The sequence below is a fragment of the Athene cunicularia genome (assembly GCF_003259725.1).
Source record: "Athene cunicularia isolate RWA chromosome 5 unlocalized genomic scaffold, athCun1 chr5_part1, whole genome shotgun sequence".
NCBI classification, from domain to species: domain Eukaryota; kingdom Metazoa; phylum Chordata; class Aves; order Strigiformes; family Strigidae; genus Athene; species Athene cunicularia.
Window position 1 is genome coordinate 1,938,154 of NW_020799101.1, and position 21,585 is coordinate 1,959,738.

At 45.3% G+C, this 21,585-nt stretch overlaps 1 protein-coding gene across 1 annotated transcript in view; it reads right to left on the reverse strand.

Annotated features, from left to right (window-relative positions):
• MDGA2 (MAM domain containing glycosylphosphatidylinositol anchor 2) overlaps positions 1-21,585 on the reverse strand; it is a 384,757-nt gene that overhangs the window by 158,375 nt on the left and 204,797 nt on the right. Inside the window, exon 7 of the mRNA XM_026849164.1 lies at positions 5,495-5,764. Within this exon, the coding sequence (XP_026704965.1) occupies positions 5,495-5,764 (270 nt within the window). The remainder of the gene's footprint in view (positions 1-5,494; positions 5,765-21,585) is intronic.

The window sequence follows — 21,585 nt, forward strand, 5'->3', positions numbered from 1 at the left end:
CCTTTTTTTTTTTTTTTTTAATCTATTACAAAAGCAAGAAAAATTTCAATTATTTCTGCGTCTTTTTTTTTTTTTTCCCCACCTTCTTTTTAGCAGTCACTACTACACAGTTCACATACAGTTTTTAAAGACATAATGGAATAGGTACTTCCAGCAATCTTGGCCTTCAAATGCATTTCCCCAGAGTGCTTTTTGTTCAGCAAAAGCTTTTGTGCTAATGTTGAGCACAGGTCATTATTTTATATTTAAACTGACAGGGAATCCCACCCCTTTGAAAAAATTAACTCCAAACACCATGTTTCTGCTTCGCAGAAGGGAGAAGTCACAGTCGGAGTCAATGGGCACTAAAAAAAAAAACCCCGTTGTAGTTACAGTGGAAGAGACAACGGGATCTATTTAAAGAAGGTATTGGGAGAAGTTGCTGATGAGGCAACAAATCCGAGCTGGTGCATGCTGACACCCTTCCAAACCATTTCAGTGCTCGGCACTTTAAGACCGGTACAACATCCCTCTGGTTCTGCCTGTTTCCCAATCTGATGTACAGGTGTCCTTCAAAGATGCTACCCAGCATTTTGGCTCTCTTACGGAATGGAGGAGCCACCTTACATCTTCCATCATCGAAAGCCTTTAATTCTTCATTGACATATTGGTAGCTACAGAGAGATTTTATTTTAATTTTTCCCCTTCGCAGCGTCTTTGGAGTAATTGTTCTTCCATGCTCTCATAATTCTGAGTACCCAGTTTGAGTCATGTTGAAAATGTATAATTTTCCAGAAGCCGTAGACATATGATTATCTTGATTCCTGCCTCTTTTGACATTTTCAATTGTCACCCAAAATCTGTATGGTATTGTGATGATCACGCTTTTATGTCGTATCTTAAGGATTACAAGGCCAATATTACCATTCCTCTAATGCCTTTCGCTTCCCTCTCCAAATACGCATTGAAGAGAGAATTTTACGGGAGTAAAATAACCTCCAACAGAAAGTCGAAAAGATCCTCAGGCTACATGAGTTTCCTGAGACACAGGATAAGCCAGATGTTCACCTCCCCATGCCAGATCAAGGCGGGGAACTGAGCCTGGGGCCACATCAGAGGTGAGGTCTGTAATTACCAACCTCCTGGCAGTAATGTGAAGTCCTCTCTGTGTACACGGGACATTAAGATGTACGCGTATCGCAGCGTGTTGGCCCAAGGGCTGTGAGTAAGCAAGGTTTTGCGTTCGATTTTAACACAAAGCTATGTGCGTGCGTTTCTTTCTTATTTTAATTAACGAAACATCCATAGGAAGACGTTTCCCTCTCGTTGAGACCAACAGAGGTATAAAGTGAGAAATTCATGATGAAAGCAAATTAAGAGAAATATTTTGGGCGGGAAAGAACGGTGAAAGCTGTGCTACAGATTTCTCACATCCCAGCCTTTATGACAAAAGATTTCCACTGCGTCAGAGCAACAGTTTTTTCACTCTGCCACGGAAAAGTCAGAAAAACAGAACGTCCTCCAAGCAAGCACAGCAAAAAATACACACACCAGGCATGAGGTTGTTGGGAGCTTTGTTTATCCAGAGGGTTTTTTTTTTTTTTAAGGAAAAAAAAAAAAAAAGGATAAACCCATCAAGTTTTACTGGAATTAGAGGAGTCAAGATTCCCTTAGAGCTTCATCTGCTTTCTAATGGTTTTGTCTAGAAATCTGCTACGGGAAGCTATTCTAATCATGTCTGAGAGCAGGATGTGAAGATGCCACTGATGAGAACACCCACCAATACTCAAATGCTAGCAGCCTTGCAATCATTGAAAGAACTCATTAATCTAAAGAAAATACTTAGAAAGAAACTTTTATAATGAGAATTGGTGAGCAGCCAGCTTTGCTGAAATGAGAGAGCATTTCTCCTTTCTCCGGTTTGACCCAAGACACCTTGATGGACGACAGTGTCTTTGATGTAATGAAATATTTTGCAATAACTTCGGGTACAGTTAAGGTGATAACGGCGTTCTTTAAAAAGCTGTATTTCACCGACTTTCTCACTAACATTTTGACAGGTAAACAGCACATGGTCACTGATTTGCTTCTGGTGAGCTCCCGCTCAAAGCAAATGGAGGAAATGAAAGATAATGCGTTATGCCTGTACCTCTTGGCCCTCAAAACAATTTCTCTTTATCGTCTCAGCAAAATTTTCATTAACGTTATCTGAGGGCCGAAAGGGAAAGGCACTAACACAACAGCTCAGCAAACAGAGACAAAGGGAGAAGAGTTTGCAGCTTTACAACTTGCTTAAGAAAGGGATATCTTTAAAGGATGCTGTTTTGTCCAACAGTGTTAATTTAAGCACTTGAGGAGGCAGCGTATGAGGGAGTCTCTTCCCTCAGAAGCTGTGGGCAAGTTCTGTTCATCCAAACCAACAAGAAAGCACTCAGATTGTTTTTACATGGAGGATTTACAATCGCTTTTAAGTTATACAAGCCAAAAGACCAAAAAAAAAAAAAAAAAAAATTATCCAAGACAGTTATGACTAAATGGCTTCCTCCCCGCAATGGCAACTTTAGTCTGCTTTTTATTTTAAGAACAAACACCTCCTTCCATGCCAATGCTCACTGGAAGAGAAGGAAATCGAGTAACAGGGGAAAAACAGAGAATATATTAAAGGCTTTTGTGTATTAGGAGGCTTCCAGATAAATCCTGGAGCTAACAAATGGAAAGCAATGCACTGAGACCATTACTGGCGCCCGCTATCCCACCGCTCCTCCAGCAGCATATGGCAACTGCAGACACTAGTTATTTACAACCCGCAGCAGTGGAGAACACGTATTACTAGTTATTTACACCCTGGAGAAGCAGAGAACTCGCATTCCGCACCAGCGCATTTTGCACCATGTCGTAGATGACCCCAAAATCATCGTGACGGGTCCTCTTGCCTTTTCACTGCACTGATCCCCGCTTCTTAAGGGGCTCAGAAAAGATGGAGGGAGGAGCACAGAGCTGACCTCGCGGTGCCACGTCAGCACCTCAATGCCCGAATCTGTTCTTTAAACACAGCCTCATCTATTGCCTTTATTCCACATCGATCCACGCAATCCCCGACTTTCAAAAGGGATAAATTATTTCTGCTACTAATTCATTTTCTTGTATTAGTTTCTTTTTGAAGCATTCTCTCTGGTTTTCGATTTTAAAAATTATTATTAAGTGCACGGCAGTCATATGGCTCTTATTTGTTTCTTTTTGAAGGATTGTCTCTGGTTTTAGATTTTTTTTTTTTTAAATTATTAATAAACGCGTGGCAGTCATGTGGCGTCATTCACAATGGGTTCGAAGTCAGGTGTGGTGGGTAGTCACAGATTTAAACAGTCACAAAGATAGGAAAATGCCCAGAAAAAAAAAAAAAATAAAAAAATCAAGACCTGCTGAAGGTCAGGTAGCATCCATGGAACGAAGGACATACAATAAAAGCACGTTCAGATAAATGCATGGTGAAAAATAGTGAATTTTAAAAGGGAACAAATTTCATCTGAGCTCTGATGATGCTCTGAGACAACTTCTCATTTATTCTGGGGTAAAATTAAGGGATTAATATCTAATCCTGGGATGGGTACTCCACCTAACAAACGATGTGAACTTCATTTACCAAACGCTGCTCCTGCAAGGCTCAGATGCTATTTCAAGTAAATAGTCTTTTCTCCTCAGCTGCTGTGTGAAAATTCTGATACACAACAGCAACAACAAAAACGAGATTAAACAGAAGCAGTGAGCTACAGGGAAAAAGCTAAGAAATACATACACAAAGTAAAATCTAAACTCTTGATATGCATTTCTCTCGTATTTCACTCCTAAACGCAGTATCACTTTTAGCAAAGATATATCAAGACCAGAATAAAGATTTTTATTTTTTTTTCCTGAAAGACAGTTCTTCCCCTTTAACAGAAATAATAAGGGGGAAATCATAGCAGGTAGCAATGAACCGAGGCTAGAAGGGAGCTGTGCTTCATTTATTTGATGGGTTGTTCCTCATTGCGGTCCCTTCTCAGAATTAACAGGGCCACACAGCAGAGAGGAAAAAATAGGAAAAAAAAAAAAAAAAAAAAAAGTCACCTCAAAAGCTTTAATGATATTTTGTTCAACATCTTGCAGCTCCTAGGCATGGTCTTCTATAAATAAAAATGTGAGGGCATATTATTATTATGCTATGACTCATGAAACTTGTATCTGCAGGGAGTTAGGGACTTTGGCTTTTCCTCTGGGCTCTTTGGTGCTGTCTCCTGGGTCAATTAAAATATTGAGATCTCTTTCCACACAAAGCCTTTCCGCTCCCTTTGCTTTTTTTTTTCCCCGAGTGCGTGTTTCACTCGCATTTCCTTTCACAGCCTCATCACCCTTGTAAATCACAGCAAATTAATGTCGACGCTATGTTCCTGAAACAAGGCTGCTTTTGCCTCTTGACAACAAAACCCCTAAGCCAAATATCAAAAATTCAAATGGAAATACAGTAGTACAAATCAACCTGTGGACATCTCCTGAGAAACTCCCGCAGACTTAGGCTGATGCAACGCGCTCTCCCTGACCCCCAGAACAGAAATAGCTTCTAACTCCTCGTCCCGCTGAAGAGTATGATATGTTGGGCAATAAGAAGTGAACAGGGGTTATGGCTCTCATAAAATATTCACACCACTGGCTCTCTATACAGCAGTTTCTCCTGAGTATGATTAATCACATGCTATTATTTAAAGTTCCTATAGTGTGGGAGTTTATGTTTCACTACCACTCACAGATTAGATTACAGAAAATTAGTTTCAGATGAACTGTTTGGTTCAGGTAGATTAATCCACTCTGATGATGCCTATCAGCCAATCGAACTGCTTCTTCAAACCAACCGGCCATGTCCCTGGGGTTATCCAGAAAGCGATAAACAACCAGGGAGAGTTTCTCTCCACCTGGCAGTAATTGTTCTGCAAGCACTCTTCTCTTACTTTTATCTCAGACAGACATTTATCCTGCTATTTAGTATAATTAAAGCATAGGTACTAATCTAAAGCTCCTACCCAGGGAGCAGTTGTCTGATGGCAGCAGATTCACAGCACGCACAACAGCCTTAATTTCAATAACACGTTCAACTGATGAGGAGGAAGAAAAGGGTGAAGTAGGTAATGACATCTCCAGGAGCTCAGGATGCATCCACTGCCAAGGCAGCACGTGCAGGGGATCAGCACCGGCCGTGCCCAGAAGACAGGGTGTCCTTTGGCAACCATTTGCCTCCAGTTTGGATGGGAGAAGCTGTTGCATCTTCACAAGCAGGCACCGCGCCACCCCTCTTCTGGAGAAGGGGTCTGAGCCCAGCACAAGGGCCTCTGGCTATTCAAAGCCAATAGTAATCCATCTCACACGTTATTAGAAATGACCAGAAATAAATTTGGAAACAGAGGAGAGCTCGATGTGAACACCGCTATCCTGTCAGATTAGAATTCAATTAATCTTCCAAAGTCAATAGTTTGCCAGCTCAACTTACCTCTTACGATGATGTTGGTGGATTTTTTTGCGGGATTTCCTACATTGTTATTGGCAATGCAACTGTACGTGCCAGCATCTTCCGACGTGATGGCAGGTATCGTTAAAGTGCCGCCGTTCAGGACCGTCTTCTCGGGCAGGATGCCAGCAGACCTCACCCACGTCAGGCTGGGGGCTGGCTCCCCTCCTGTCGTCACACAGACTAAGGTGATCGCTTCTCCAGGGTTCACCACTATCGGGTCATCCACAAGAAGCTTAATCGAAGGCGATGCTGCAAAACACAACAGGAAGAGAAAGATGTAGCAGGGCTACGTCTGTGGTATTGCTCGGCCCTGACAAGCACACTCAAGCCAACCAAGATCAGCAAAGGCACGTTGGCTGCAGCGCTCCTTGCGCGACTGAGCCCCCTGAGAAGGGTGCTCCCCATCCTGATGCTCCCCCTGCCACCACGTTTCTCACCCCGCTCAGTCATCTTTCACCCTGCCGTCAAACTGCAGATGAGGATTTATGTACAATCAACCCTGCGGCTGTGCTCGGGAACGAATGTATAACGTATGGGACAGGTGCCAGAACACTGGATTTTAAACCCTGGAAGAAAGGAATGAGTAACAATCTTCTTATTTGGCATGGAAGGCGTGTTGTTCTCTTCAAGTCAGATTCTACCCATTGAAAGCCAGCCCTTTTAGTCCACCTGCCTCCCCCAGGAATGCCCTGGGCTACCAACTGAGATTAATTTTACAGTTCGAGTTGGGTCTGTTGAGTCAGGAAGAGTCGTCTCCTTTGGGACAACATCTCCTTGGGCACAGAGAAATTGAAGAATCAGATGTTTTTTTCCCTGTATGGCCTGTGCAACCTGCAGGTCACAGCACCAGCAGACAGCGTGGCTGCAGCTCCGTCTCCTCACAGGCACACAGGAGAGGGGCAGGCTTGGCTCCCTACTAATTTCCATACAATATGCTATGACCAGCTGCAGGGCCTTTGTCTGGGCAGGACCACCAAAGCTGAACTACACTGCAGCACAGGCTAACGGAACGATGCCGCTGCTCTCAGAAAGGAGGAGCAAGTGATGAAATGTCATTCTCTCCTCTTGACTCTTCTTCTCCACTAAATTTTTGCACATGATGGAAGAGGAGCAACAGAAATGTTCGATATAAAGGGACAGGGAAAGGCAATTTGGTTTAGATGCTGGAAGTTAAAACCACGGTCTGAGCTGTGAACACCCCCCGTCACTTCCGTTGAGGAATCCACCTTTGCTGAATTCAGGCTTTGCTTGAAGGCAAACCCTAAAAGTGCATAAGAGATGAGCCAATATATAAACACATACTGCTAGTACAGAAAAAGCAACACTAAATAAACACAGACATAAAGGTGAAGGATGGAAATTCTGGGCAAAGAATAGCAGAAAATGTGACAATAAGAAATGAAAGGAAATAAAAATCTTACACCCAAAGGTCATCACCGTTCTCATTACAGAGTGTGGTGGGTTGACCTTGGATGGAAAACAAGTGCCCACCAAAGCTGCTCTATCCCTCCCCTCCTCAACTGGACAGGAGAGTAAAATATAACAAAAGGCTCCTGGGTTGAGATAAAAACAGGGAGAGATCACTCACCAGTTACCGTCACGGGCAAAACAGACTTAACTTGGGGGAATTAGTTTAATTTATTATCAATCAAATCAGATTAGGGCAATGGGAAATAAAACCAAATCTAAAACCACCTTCCCCCCACCCCTCTCTACTTCCCGGGCTCAGCTTCACTCCCGATTTCTCTCCTTTCTCCCCCAGGTGGCACAGGGGATGGGGGCTGTGGTCAGTTCGTCCCCCGCTGTCTCTGTCTCTCCTCCCTCCTCAGCAGGAGGATCCTCACACCCCTGCCCTGCCCCAGCGCGGGTCCCCCACGGGGTCACAATCCCACCGGCAAACCTGCTCCAGCGTGGGCTTCTCTCTGCACGGGGCCACAGGTCCTGCCGGGAGCTTGTCCCAGCGGGGGCTTCCCACAGGTCACAGCCTCCTCCGGGCACATCCCCCTGCTCCAGCGTGGGGTCCCCCCCGCCTGCAGGTGGATTCTGCTCCCCCAGTCACCTCCCGGGGTGCAGGCACCGCTGCCTCACCATGGGCTGCCCCAGGGCTGCCGGGGAACCTCTGCTCCGGGCCTGGAGCACCTCCTGCCCCCCTTCCTCACCGCCCTGGGTGTCCGCAGAGCTGTGTCGCTCACATATTCTCACTCCTCTCTTCCGCTGCAATTGGTCTCGCACAGTTTTTTCCCCTTTTTAGATCCGTTATCCCAGAGTTCTCCACCCACCACCATCGCTGATGTTCTCGGCCTTGGCCGTGCTGGGTCCATCTTGGAGCTGCTGGCGTTGGCTCCATCGGACATGGGGGAAGCTTCTGGCAGCTTCTCACAGAATCCACCCCTGTGCCCCCACCACTACCAAACCTGGCCATGCAAAGCCAGTACACAGAGATAAATTCTTGTGTGTTCTGCTTTATATAGGAATCTTATTTCAATATTAAAGGAATACACACTAATCACTAAAGGCAAATACAAGAGTCAACTATAAAATAAGTTTTCTTTATTTGGAGTTCACCCAAGGGGAATTAGCTTTCTCTGCATTCAGAAGCTGGAGCACACAAATGGGAAGCGCTTCATTTCCACCTGTCCTAGAACAGAGAGCAGGCAACCTCCAGCCAAGGAAACACTTTAAGAGAGCAGAAAAGTGGAGGTTTACAAGCAAAGTTTCCTATTTGATATCGTCCCAGCTTGGGACACCACAGATACTTCCCAGCATTAATTCCTCGGTTCACATTACCAACTTAAAAGCAAAGAAACTGGGTGCACAGCTCAAAAAAAAACCAGAGATAAAACAAGTCAGCAATGCCCACTGAGTGTGTCAGGGCTTCTTTGCTCACATCCTCTGACCTCACATTGTTTCATCAGTTGATCCATCCATCTGCCTGTGTTTTGGGATTAGAGGTATGAAACTGGGCAATATGTCACGTTTCACGCTTAAGTAGATTTTCCCCGGGTGAATGCAGCAGAAGCAGGGCTCCAGGTACCCACTGTGGAATTAGAACCGAGCTCCAGACCTGCAGGGTCATCACCAACCAAGGGGTAGCACTCAGCTGGCGCCTCTTTATCCCTCCCTCCCTCCTTCCTGAGTTTAATGCTTTTTCCTGAATAACTCCGGCAAGGAGCTGCTCTTGGCTCTCACTAAACATCAAGTCATGAGACAGGGAACGAGAGAACCACAAATAATGCTTCAAAACTTAGAACGAAAGATGAAAGCTCTAACAGCGTCAACCCAACCTGGTGGGTCCTATAATCCTCCAGGCGAGAGGGGGCTCGTTGCCATCCTTCAGGTAGAGACAAAGATAGCAGCTGATGTGATAAAAATGCTGCGACACATCCCTTTCATCACAGCACTCAAAACAGTAAGTACATGAAAATTATGGTTTGCATACAGTAATTTCCGTTTGCTTACACCACACGTTTCACTTAACTACAACCTATCCCAGTAGACAAACACAAACAAGAAATTCAGCAATACACTCAACTACTACCATTAAAAGCCTGATTTAAACCAAAGAATATTAAGAAATTCAGAAGGGATTTTAAGGTTTCCAGCCGATGAAACTCAGTGTAGCATATAAAGGGTCAAATACCTATTATGAATAGAACATGAATCCACGACAACAACAAGCTATTATTCTGGTCTTTCTCTGCTTGAAACCTTGTACAATCCGCACTGTATTGTAATGCACCGAAAACACAAAAATCTCTTATTTTCAGCTTTATGGTGCAACTGAGGAGAGAATTGGGTCTAATACACCACCTGCCTGATTTATTGTCACGCGCGTGTTGCCAAACTCTGGCCTAGGAACGGCGAGATCGGACGTTCCTGGTGGTCACCTGGACTTTGTGAAGCAAGTTCAGCCCCACCACCAGCCCCACACTCGCCCGTCTCCGCGAGCACAACCCCCATTGTCAATGCAACCAACATTGGCCTCTCCTCCTTCCCACCAGGGATGGGGAAAGGGGGCACGTCAACACCCATCGGCTCCCGCGCCAGGCACGAACTGGAGACCCGTGGCTTCCCATCACAGCTCTCACTGGATGTCTCAGCAAGGAAAAGGGAGAGAGGAAAAGGGAGAAGCAGGGAGAGATAGTCAGGGAATGAAGGAGGCACATGGAAAAAAACCCCAAATGTCAGTAACTCCAGTGACGTTTTCAAGCACAGCGGGGTGGCAGAAAAATACCCCTAGCTCTAAGTTAGACAGAGATTGTGCTCACTTCACGTCAGCCTGGACCTAGATTTGGAATTGAATGGGGCTAAATCACAAGTTGAGTCACCTGCTGGAAGACCTCTATTAATTAGCTTGGGTTAATTAACAGCATGTAGGGCTGCTTCAGGGCTGCTTTACCGGAAAGCTCCTCCGTTTGACTCCATCCAGAAATGCTTTCCCCTCCCAAAGCGGAGGAACACCTCTAACTGCTCCCCACGGGATGCTGCAGCAACGCAGCTGCAAACAGCTGCCTCTCCCCATGGATCAGCGATGCAAAGCTGTGGCAGAGACAGGAGTAACGAAGGCACAACAACAAAACTCCGTGTTATAGTGTGGGGATGGTAAGCCCTGGGCTGGGCTGCCCAGGGTTGCTTGCAGAATCTCTCTCTCTTCCAGATTTTCTGAGCAAACATCTGTTAGACAAAAAGTTTAGGACTAGCTCTTGTTTGAGCTAGGGAAATGGAGCTATCGTTGTGAGAGCTCGCCCTGTTCTAGTTTCAGTGACAGCCAGAGGTACTGCCAAAAGGCGATTCCTCTTATCTACCTTCAGGTATCTTCTTGCAAGGATCTTCCCCTGTGGTATCCATCTCTCTGCTGACTGCAGAGCCCAAAGATTAGTTTAATCTAGACAGGTAAGATGTAGATGACAGAAGATGGGCGACATCAATCCTACCTTTAGGATGAGGATTTACAAATGCATCAGGCGCCTACGGATGGGAACGGGCAGAAAGCGCCAGTTTTAATAACATACTTGTGCCAACCTCGCACTGATCCCAATGTTTCACAAATCCTCTGAGATCCTTGCACTTTCAGAAAACTGAGATTTTGGCCTAATCCTCTCTCTAAAATGGATTTATTGTCTCTTTTATTTATTTGTAAACTTTGGGGGCTAAGCACCAAATACAGCATAAATCTGAACTGTGTAATTCATCGCCACTTTTTTTTTTTTTTTCCCCTTTTTTTTTTTTTTTTTCTTTCGTCCAGCACGATTAAAAAAAATGGAGTAGGCATTTATAAAAATGACAAGATGATCCAGAGCAATTATGATAGTTGATGATTATACCAAAATATTGTTGAAGGATTATTAAAACTCATGCTTCAGGGCAGAAAATGTGTCTTTTTCTGGAACGGGAGGGCAGGCTATCACATATCTCTGCCGCACACTTTTTATGCTCTCTTCTGAAATGTCTCCTTCTGGCTCTTGTACGGGGCAGACGTGAGAACTGATCCAAAAGGACAATCCATGTGTTTATAAATCCTTTGCATTTGTAAAGCATTTAGTGACTGAACCCTAACCAGGAGACCCACAACACAGTCCCAGCCGCTCAGGCTGTGACATTTGTTTAAATAGCAGGAAATCATGGAATTGGGTTGGAAGGAAGAGGAGATAAAGACATCTCCAAAAGATCTGATTCTTCTTAAAATGACAATACTGTAAAAGCCGGTACGCGCAATTGCACATTGCTCATGCAAGTCTGAAATGTGTTGGGTTTGCCTTTACGGTGCATGTTGCTTTCAGGAGTCAGGCTTCAGCCTCCAAGACACAAATGGTTTCACCCAATGGCCTCCGCACGGAGTCTGGGAGCAGACATACGAGTGTGAGCCAAGCTCCCGTCCATTTCTACAGCCCAGCTGCTTTCCCAAAACAACGCTGGAGCCAGTTCTGACATTCTGCCCGTTCAGCTTTTGAAGGCACAGAAAGGTGACCTAAGCTTTCTGAGCTTGTGAAGCGCCTCACATCCTTACAAACAGCTTTCACATGATCCCAACCAAGACACATCCTGCAGTGACATTAAGCCGGCAATTTATGCCTCCAATCTTCATTTTATTATTGAAGTCTTAGAAAATTTAGTTTCACCAAGCAAGGTACTTTACCGGTCATCACGTTTACACAGGGGTCTTCATAGAATGAAAGCACTTCAAAACAGAATTGCCTCCAAGCTCCCAGAACTGAGCAGGTAGATGTGCAACCAAAAGAAAAGATGCACAACTGCACCAGCCCAGAATTTCCCTCTGCTAAACAGCTGCCTCCTGGCATAAGGACAAGGTCCTCAGGTTCTGCTTAAACCTTGCTGAGATCCCACAAAATTCCATGGAAGGGTTTAATTCAGAGAGATATTTTATTATTGTCTACTGCTGTATTCTTCTGGATTTGGTTTAATCTCACATATGTAACTTTTTTTTTTTTTTCTGTTGTCTTCCTTCTTATTTATCTCCTCTCCTAAGTAAATAGTCTGAATTTTTAATACTAAATAGTTTGAATTTTTTCAATTTTCAGCCCCAGAGCTCCATCTGTTCATACTATAAAATGCTGGGTCACAGTTCTGGTCGTGGAGACACGCTGACATGCACACACGCAGATACAGGAACTGAAATTCTCTATTTCATGTGGAGCTGAAGAGTGATGGATTTTATAGTTCTAATGATGTTCAGTACCAGCTTGGAACGTTAAACCTCAGAGCCAATAGAACTGCACAGTATCGAAACTGACGGAGACACAGGAGGTGCTCATGTAAGAAATCTTATAAATTTTTACAGACTTCCTAATGCAACAAAACCATGGCTGCCAAAAAAAGTCAATACTAAATGGAGCATATTATTGCCCCCCAAAGCCACCTCCAAAGTTTCGCCCCAGCTGGGGTCCCTCTTAGATGATTATGAGCCATCAGGATTAATGAGACGAGTGCTGGGCCATCCAGGTTTGGCAAGCGAAGCATCTCCCACCCAAAAACTTCAACCCCGACACCGGCAGAGGCTCAGCCAGGCAACCTGCCCGGCAGAAACTTTCTTTCAACTCTCTGATAGGAATAATAAAATTCATTATCAAACAATAGCAAGCTTTGGTAAATATTTCCATGGGTGAATGCATGGAACAAGCTTTCCAAACATCGCATTTGGACATCGTAATGAGAACGGCTCAGTGTTCAAAAGAGCGCTGCATCTTTACTGCCCTTTAGAAGTAGGGGTTTCTGAGCGCCAGTCCCACATTTCAAAGTCATGGTTGGTTTGCCAGGGGACAAAGACAGCCGCAGTGCCACTGCGAGCTCTTCCCTGCAAAGAACAAGGCACTACTCATGACGAGGGAAACTGTTCAGGTCCCCATTCATATTGCAGCTGCATCCTTTTTAAAGGGACTTCAATTCAGAGGCTTTGGTGTGCAAGCACTGCTTCTGCATCCAATGTATTTCATGGGACAGCAGAGCCTGGCTGCGAACTCAACAGTGCATATGACAAAGTGCTCTTGGAAGTACACCCGGCCACAATACACCACCCTGCTAGTCAAGTGACTATGGAGAATTGCAATCACAATCACATCAATATTTTTACCTAGTATTGCCGTGTGCACGCAAGTTAGGCGCTGACGACACACAGATGGAGATTAATTATACAACGTGGCCCCAACATACACCAGTCCTCACGGAGCAATAAAACAGCATGCAACACACACTGGTTTTGATTAACGACCGGGCAAAAGTTTCTCAGATCCAGCACAAAGCCAGCAATCATTAAGTCATCATTAACACTCTGAGATACCCGCTTAACAACGCCAGTTTACCAAGCACCTTCAACATAACAACCTGGCTGAACAACAAAATGCTTCCAGTTTAAACAGAGCTGCCACGGGATCATTGGCAGGGAGACTGGAAACATCTTCTAATCAATTATCTGATACGGATGTTCACTGAACTTGAAAGAAGTAGAGTCTTTACCGCTGCCTGAGAGGGGTATCTGAGACAGATCCTATACAGGGAGGAAAAAAGTTACCTCACTGATGTAGCATACAGACAAAACCCGCTGCCAACCTGTGCTATAATTACAGTGAGACAAATATACAGGTTTAGAGTGGGTATACGGAATTGAGAAATGTCACAACTGGCTTTAGGGATTACTGGAAATGCAAAAGAAATCTAATACTTTAATAGCAATATCAAAGTAGAGGCGGAAAGTCATGTCCTTGACAACTCGCTCGTCTATGAGGAATAAAAATGAAAGCACATTATTTCCTCTAGTTTTGTGAATTATTTCATATGCAGAACTGAAGTAATAGAACATAATTGAATTACACTTTTATATGTGTGTGTGTGTGTGTGCATCCGTTTAATTTACAGCCATGATTTCTTGCAGGAATTCAATGCATATACTCCTAACCATACATGTTATGAATAGTCCCTTTCAAGTCAGAGTAAAAAGAGAGAACTTCTGAGGTCCCTGCTGAGCTGGGAGCAGCATTTCTGTACTTATTTACTCAGTAAATTTCAAAAAAAAATAGATTCAAATTCCCAGCTGAGGTCCAGATTTTGAATTACATGGCTAAAAATAAACTTTTTATTGACCACACTGGCATAGCCTCCTGCAATACGGAAGGTTCTTCCTCTTCATCAATAGTCCTTAAAAATAAAAACAAACACCCCAAACCAAACCAAAAGAATTCAGAACCGAACACCGTTAAAAAATCACTTTTATACACCCATCCTCTCTGCTTTATCCTCCTGGCCGCTACTGAGAGTGCCATAACCTTCTGACTGCTATTTGACAGTCCTACTTGTTGGTCTCACAAAAGAGACAACTCTTCCAGGCAGAAAGTGCCAGCCTCTATTGAACCAGCCAGAAGAAGATATCCCAGTGGTCCAATCTGTCAAGAAAACACGCGCCTACATGCGCCAGCAGCTCATCTGCTCTCAGGACATGCCAACGTAGCTGTGGACTCTGCTGGGAAGGGGCGAGGCTTCCCAGGACAGGTTCACCTTTTGTCTTGGCAACGAGTTCTCCAACAAAGCCAAGGGGGGAAAAAAATCATGCAGAGACACTTAAATCCGAGCTCTTCAGCAGGTTAGAAGCAGAATTCATCGCAGAGTCACAGGACGGTTGCGGGTGGAGGCACCTCTGGAAGTCATCTGGTCCAACCCCCTGCTCAAGCAGGTTGCCCAGGGCTGTGTCCAGTTGCCTTTTGACTATCTCAGAGTGTGGAGACTCCACCACCTCTCTGGGCAACCTGTGCCAGTGCTCAATCGCCCTCAATGTAAAAACTTTTTTTTATAAAGCCACTGTCAAGTTGTGACCAGTCATGTCGAGCTTTTAATTTCAGCGGTGTCTCGTTCAGGTGCTGCACGCAATTCAACTGTGGAAGAGGAGCAAAATGCTCCAGCTGTAACGACTTCCATTTGTAAAGCCTTTGTGTTTAGACACAGAAAGCAGGTACGTCCACCACACATCTCAATCCTTTTGGTTGGTTGGTTGGTTGGTTTTACTTGCTCTTTTTCCCATTTAATTTTCACTGCCTCTAAAATTCCAGGACTTCTAGGGGCAAAGGTAATAAAGGCAAAGTTCTCAAATCCCAGTTGAGGTACATGTCTTTCTTTTGACTTCACACATGGAATTACAGAAGTAATATATTCCCAGACCAGCTTTCAGTATTGCAACTGGTTTAGGGTTTACTCTGACACACAAGGTGAATTCTCATCTTTGCGAAAGAACCCACACCTGCTCTAGCACAAAGGGGTGGCTCCCCCCACCCAGGGCAGGTGCCCCCCACAATTCCCAGAGCCACCCAGTAGTCTGCATGCCATAACCTCAGATATGTACGTGCCACCCGTGTACCTTGAATCACTGCTTGATTTGAGTATGCTACTAGACCAGAGATTAAAAAAAAACAAACCAAACTAAACAACCCACCCTAGTATTTTTCCATTTTCCCTGAGCCTGCCACCAAAACAAAGAGTCTTAAAAGTTGAGTAAACTGCAAGACCATTTTGTCTGGGCGTACTATCAAGTATGGAAAATTATGAGGGTGCAGGGGAAGCAGAGAGAGGAGGTACAGGGAAGAAATAAAGCAAAGCATGGGTCTGTATTTAGCAGAGTCCACTGGCAGCCGGACTCAGTCTTTATACGTTCACATACACGTGAACAGGCTGGCCTGGAGCACCAGCCCAGGTAACTGTAGCCCACTCCCTGCGCTCTCCCTCTATTCTCAATAGTCTTTTTTTTTTTTTTTTCCCCTCTTCCAACTTTTTCTGAAATCCTCTGTTTTTTAACCAATGGGGATGCAGCTTTGATGACTCATCTCTTTATTCCCGATTTGCCTGGCTGCTTTTCATCCAGCAGCAGCAGCACTTTGATGACTCGCACTTTGCTCGTGCTGCCGTTCACACACAGATGTGGCATTGATAGCTCCAACAGGGAGGAAGGGAGGCGGATACGTTTGCTATTCAGAGCACTTCCTCGGTGGTTACGCTCTGGAGACGACTACAATAGCTCATAGCTCCCACGCTGTATGAACTATTCATTCTGTGGACATTTTATCAAGAGGGTATGAAGGGAAGGCAGGATCCTCCCTTCAGCAGCAGAGCAGCGTTAAATCAGCTTAACCCAATCACAAAACTGTCCCCTTCATCGCTATATTTAGATGCACGGTCGTACACGTAGGCTTAAATTCGTCTCGGCTAATTTCAACCAGCCGAAAGTCAGGCCTGCAACCCGAGGTCATGTATCTCGGTGAGATATAAGCACCCCTAAAGCACAATTCCTGCTCTCCAAAAATAGATGGGATGAATTGCTCTTCGGAGCCATCTCTCTCCACCGAGTACAGTGCTCCCTGAACAACTGGCGTCGTACAGACACCTGAGCTTTCAGACTGCTAGTTAGGTGAGACAAATCCTGTCTTGCAACACCAACAATCGCCCGCACAATTAGCGGATCAGGAATGACTGTCTAACGAGGAGCTGCAGAGAAAGGACCCTCAGGGTTATGGTGGATGCCAGTCTGGACACAAAGCAAATATCAGCAATACGTGCTAAGTAAAAGGGAGTTTATACACAGGAATGCATAAACAAGAACTTCGTTGGGAAATGAACGGAACAAACCCTGCACTGAAGCCCGTGCTGATGCGGCTGGGCGCTCTGAAGCACTCTACACGCCCTGAAGCACCGAACTTCACCGAGGAGATGGACAGAGGAGATCAACAGGAACACCGTGAGGCAGAGCTGCTGCGACTCACGGGCAAAAATTAAGGAGCTCGGTTCATTATCCAACAGAACAGATGGGACAAGATAAATTATCTTCAAATACATGAAATGTAGATGCAAAGGGAAACAGGAAAATTCTTCTGCATACCATGGAGGACAGGACCAGAGCAACAGGCCAGACTGACCACAAATAATGCAGCACCTCTGCTGCTGGCAGCCCAGTTAAACAGACATCAGTGGGGTGAGGTTTAGGTCTAGTGCCTTCTGCCATGAAGAATGAGACTGGGTAACCTCTTGGGGTCCTTCCCCAGCTTTGTTTTCTATTACTCTCTTTTGCTAAAGCATTAAAACCATCCACCTTCAGTATTCAGCCCTGATTATAGAGCTGGCTGTATTTCTTATCTGACGATTTCAAGCCTCTTTAGCGCAGGATCACACCTCGCTGCCGCACTCTCCAAGAAGGCCAGGGGATGCTAAGAGAAATAATTTTTATAAAATGAGGTCTTAACACTGTGTTGTCTGAATGGAGGGAAACGAAACAAGTTTATCACGACAGACTACTGCTTAATGGAGGAATTAAAAAGTGAATCGAGCCTTTCTCAACCGGTTTCCCACTCCATGCCCCAGACAGAACGCCAGCTTCAGCTGTGATTTGAATGAGCTATGTCATGCAGCTGAAAAATCACAGATTGAAATAGTCATTGTTCTTGGTAAAAGTTACTGTTGTGGATGATTTCTATGCTGGAGGCTGCCAAAAATCCGCCTCAATATTATGTATTAATGATCGCCCGCACCGAGCAGCCTGAACTGGCTGCTAATATACGAACTAATATACATTTTCAAATTAATCTGTGCCACTAAAAATGCCCCGGAGATCAAAGATAAACGTTTTATTTGCTTTCACTCAATCGTATTAGAGGAAATATAAGGAAGCCCGGAATTTTGGTGGGTTTATAGGTAAATATCCTGTCTTCTGACACTTTGAAACAATGAACACTCTTAAAAGCATCCCTTCGTGTTGTTATTAGACCTGGGCATTCAGATGTGCAATTCAGAGTTAGCTGTACCTAAAGTTACCTTTCCCAGCTCTAAAGATTAAAGACTGAGTCACATGCAAACCGGTGACAGATTTTCATCTCACCTGTCAATAATTGTTGTTTGACACAGAGCAGAATTATGCTTGGAATCACATAACCTCTGTATTTCTAAAGGAGATTGCATTTCTTCCTGCTAGACATCTTCAAAAAGCAGCATCTCCTGACCAACGTATGGTCCAGGCTAAGGCAGGGCGATAGGGTCTTCAGGACTTTCAACAGTTCTTACACAGACAACAATATACCGGGAAGAGGAGATAATGCTGAATTCCAACAACAACTTCCACAACACTGTTTTGTATTTTAATGTGCTTGCTTTGATCCCAGAACCGGAGCATGATCTCCATCAGAAGGGATCTCTGGAGGCCTCTGGCCGGAGCCCTGCCTGCTGCAATGCTGATTAGATCAGGTTGCTCAAGCCTCATCTAGGCAAAGTTTAAGCATCTTCCCCAAGGTGAGCAAACCCAGCTCCTTCAGCCTCCTCCGACATCACCTGCTCTAACTCCAAGACCATCTCTGTGGCCTCCACTGGTCTTGCTCTAGTCCCTCCATGTCTTCCTTGCTCTAGGCAGCCCCCAAATGAACGGAGCAGTCCCATGCAGTCTCACAAGCACTGAACACAGGGGAAAGATCACTGCCCTGGACCTGCTGGCTGCAGTTCTGCTAGTACAGCCCAGCTCAACGCTGACCTTTTCCACACGGGCACAACTTCAACTTGTCTGCGGGGCAGCCCAGCTGCCTTTCTGCAAAGCTGCTTTCCAGCCAGTTGGCCTCAACACCTACTGGTACAGAGGGGGGTTGTTCTGCCCCAGGGGCAGGATGTGTCATTACCCCGAGCTAATTTCATGAGGCTCCTGTTTGCCCTTTTCTCCAGCTTGTCAAAACCCTGTATTGACCACTACTCCCAGTCTGGTGTCTGAGAACTTGCCAGAAGTTCACTGGGTCCCATCGTTTTGGTCATTAAGAATTACATTGTCCAGTATTGCTCCTGGTTTTGATCCCCGAGGGATGACATGAGCAAACGACCACCAGTTGGACATCATATCACCTTTCGAGCCCAAAGGCCAATCCAATTTGCATCTTGCAAATCTGGCTATAAGGAAACTATGGGAGGTCATATCAAAGGTCTTACTAAAGACAAGGCAAGAGGACGAGAAGGTATAATAGAGGAATCAAGGTGGCGATTCCAAAACACTTGTAAGAGGGAACAGGAGTGAGAAGGTGTTGGGGACTTGCTCCTGTGAGAAGACACAATCTGTAGCACCGTGCTGCCCTCACCCCAGAAGGCTTTGCTGCCAGCTCTGGTTTTTGTGCTTCTTGACGTTTCCAACTGTGAGGACTAGAGTTAAGATTTCACTGACGTCAGGAATACAAACACACTAAGAGCTGGAGGAGGGTGAAAAACATGAATGGGGAGAAAACCTCTGAGGCCTTGGGGAAGAAACACGACCAAGAAAATCGCCACAGGTAGAGTAGGAGCCAGAGTCGGATCAGTCAGATTTCTTCTTGGGTGCAGCACGGACATAGGGAGGCAACAAAAACGGGCAAGGCAGACAGAAAGCGTGGAGGTCGTGACTCAGCGTGACACCCGCCCTCACAGCTGCTCCTCTTCCGACAGCACGGAGTCAAGTGCACGCACTGAGAAAATTTTGTCAGGGTTCCTCCTCCTCGTCAGAATAACCCCTTGATTTTGTTGCACAGCAGCTGCACTTGGTTTTACAACTCCTGCTTGCATTAACTTACCCAAATTAACTTCTATGTGCTGATTTTAAAGGGACGCAGTCTACTAAAAACAAATGAGAGTTGCAAAATTAGTCCCTTAGCTGTTCTTCCTCACATCTTGACTTCTATTTCTGTTCCTGCCAGTCACCAGCAATCTGCCAGCAGGTGAATCACTTCACAGTGTTTCTGCTTCCCTTCAAACTTCTCATCTATTTAGATAATAAATTTGCAGAGTAATAGCTGTCTTTAGATAACAAGTGGGTCTGTGCTCAACAAGTGCCTCTACCTGCTGCTGTGCAATATTACTGCTAATTGTCATCTTGGCCTTCAGCATATGCATAGTCACATGCTTCTGAGATGATCTCAGCTTCTCTCATTACAACATCCACTTTGGGGGTTTTTTATTTATTTATTTTTTAAATTATTTTAAGCTAGTCTGCAGTGGAACAAAGAAATCTGCGTGTCTGAAAAATGACACCAGACACATCGATGGTGTGCCTAAGGCTTCAGCCTCACGCGGACCAGATGTAATTAACACACCGCTGTCGAATGAAGGGGGTGTGAGTGTACCTAATTACACCTACATGTAACACTTCAAACCTGCATCACGTCCAAAGTGCACGGATGAATACATGTTCATCGGATGGCATCAGCTTAATTAGCTCGCTAATTATTCAACTAGTACGCAGAAAGTTTCCTTTGGATTGGTTCTATCACAGTAATTGATCGTTACTCTGGTGATGCCACGACACACAATCAAATAATCAGCAAGACAGAGTAAGCACAGAAAACAAAAGGGTCACAGGGACAAGCTGGCAGACGGCGCTGAACAGAAACCTGAACTACTCACCCGGAGATGTGCCTGGTGTTCCACAAATCAGGCGTTTGATTCAGGTGGGAGCACAGGCATGTAGATGGATGAAAGACCCTGTGGCATAAAGAGCAGCAGAGCACCTAGATCTGCAATGTCTTCCTTGAAATAAGAGTCTACGCTCATGCCCGAGTCACCTCTAGCTCTTGCTGAGGGAAGGCGGGGAGACTTGGGTCTTTCAGAGGAAGAAAGAGGAAGAAAGAAGCGTTCATGTGCCTCTGTCACCATAATCTCTAACAATACAGGAAGATTATCAAGTAGAAGGTTCAACAGGTGACCGTGGCTGTCGTCTGTGAGAACCTCCGTGGCCCTGGATGCAGACAGTAGGCAGGGCAGCGGCAGGATATTGTAAGACCAGTAAGGATTTCCAGGCACACAGTAATAGCTACACCGAGTTATTTTTCACACTTCCCCAAGCACAATCTGCCAACGATCACCCCAACGTGACGAGCGCTCGTGGCAGCGTGCAGAAGTCCTGCTGCACGTCGGCGGGCGGTAGCAATCGCTGTGCCAGCGCGGAGCCGAGGTGCTCCCAGCAGCCCCGCAGCTTCCCTGCGTGCATCGCGTCCACCAGCCGAGGGGAACGGCCAGCCACCGCGCGCAGATGGTCCACAAACCCTCTCCAACCCCACCTGGCTGATGTCCCTGCGCAACCCAAGCTGGTGAGCACATCCATGGCAGGCAAAAACCTTCCCGACTTTGCCCACAAGTCGATCGATCAAAGCGAGCCTGACAAATCACACAACAGTCCCCGTATCCTGCAGTGAAAGCCAAATCACTACTGGAAGGAGATGGAAACCCACAGCTGCTCTAAGCCTCAGGTATCCCCCTTTGTCACCGCTCTCATCAGCAACATCCAAGCCCAACAAAAACTTCTCACCCCTGATGAATGCAGAATAGCCAGATTGACACCAATTTTACATTTTGATCCTATAATGTGCAGCTGAACTTACATTCACTAGTAGCCACATTAATTAAAATAAATATAATGCGTGTTTGCCACGTTACAGACACTCGTTTGTCTCTCCTTTGTTTTCATTAGACAGGCACCTCCACTACATGCCTCCAGCTTTAAATTAAAAACAGATGGACAGCCTAGGACTGCTCTACACCAAAACAGATATCAAGTTCAGGATCTGATTTTCATTACTTTGGATTTA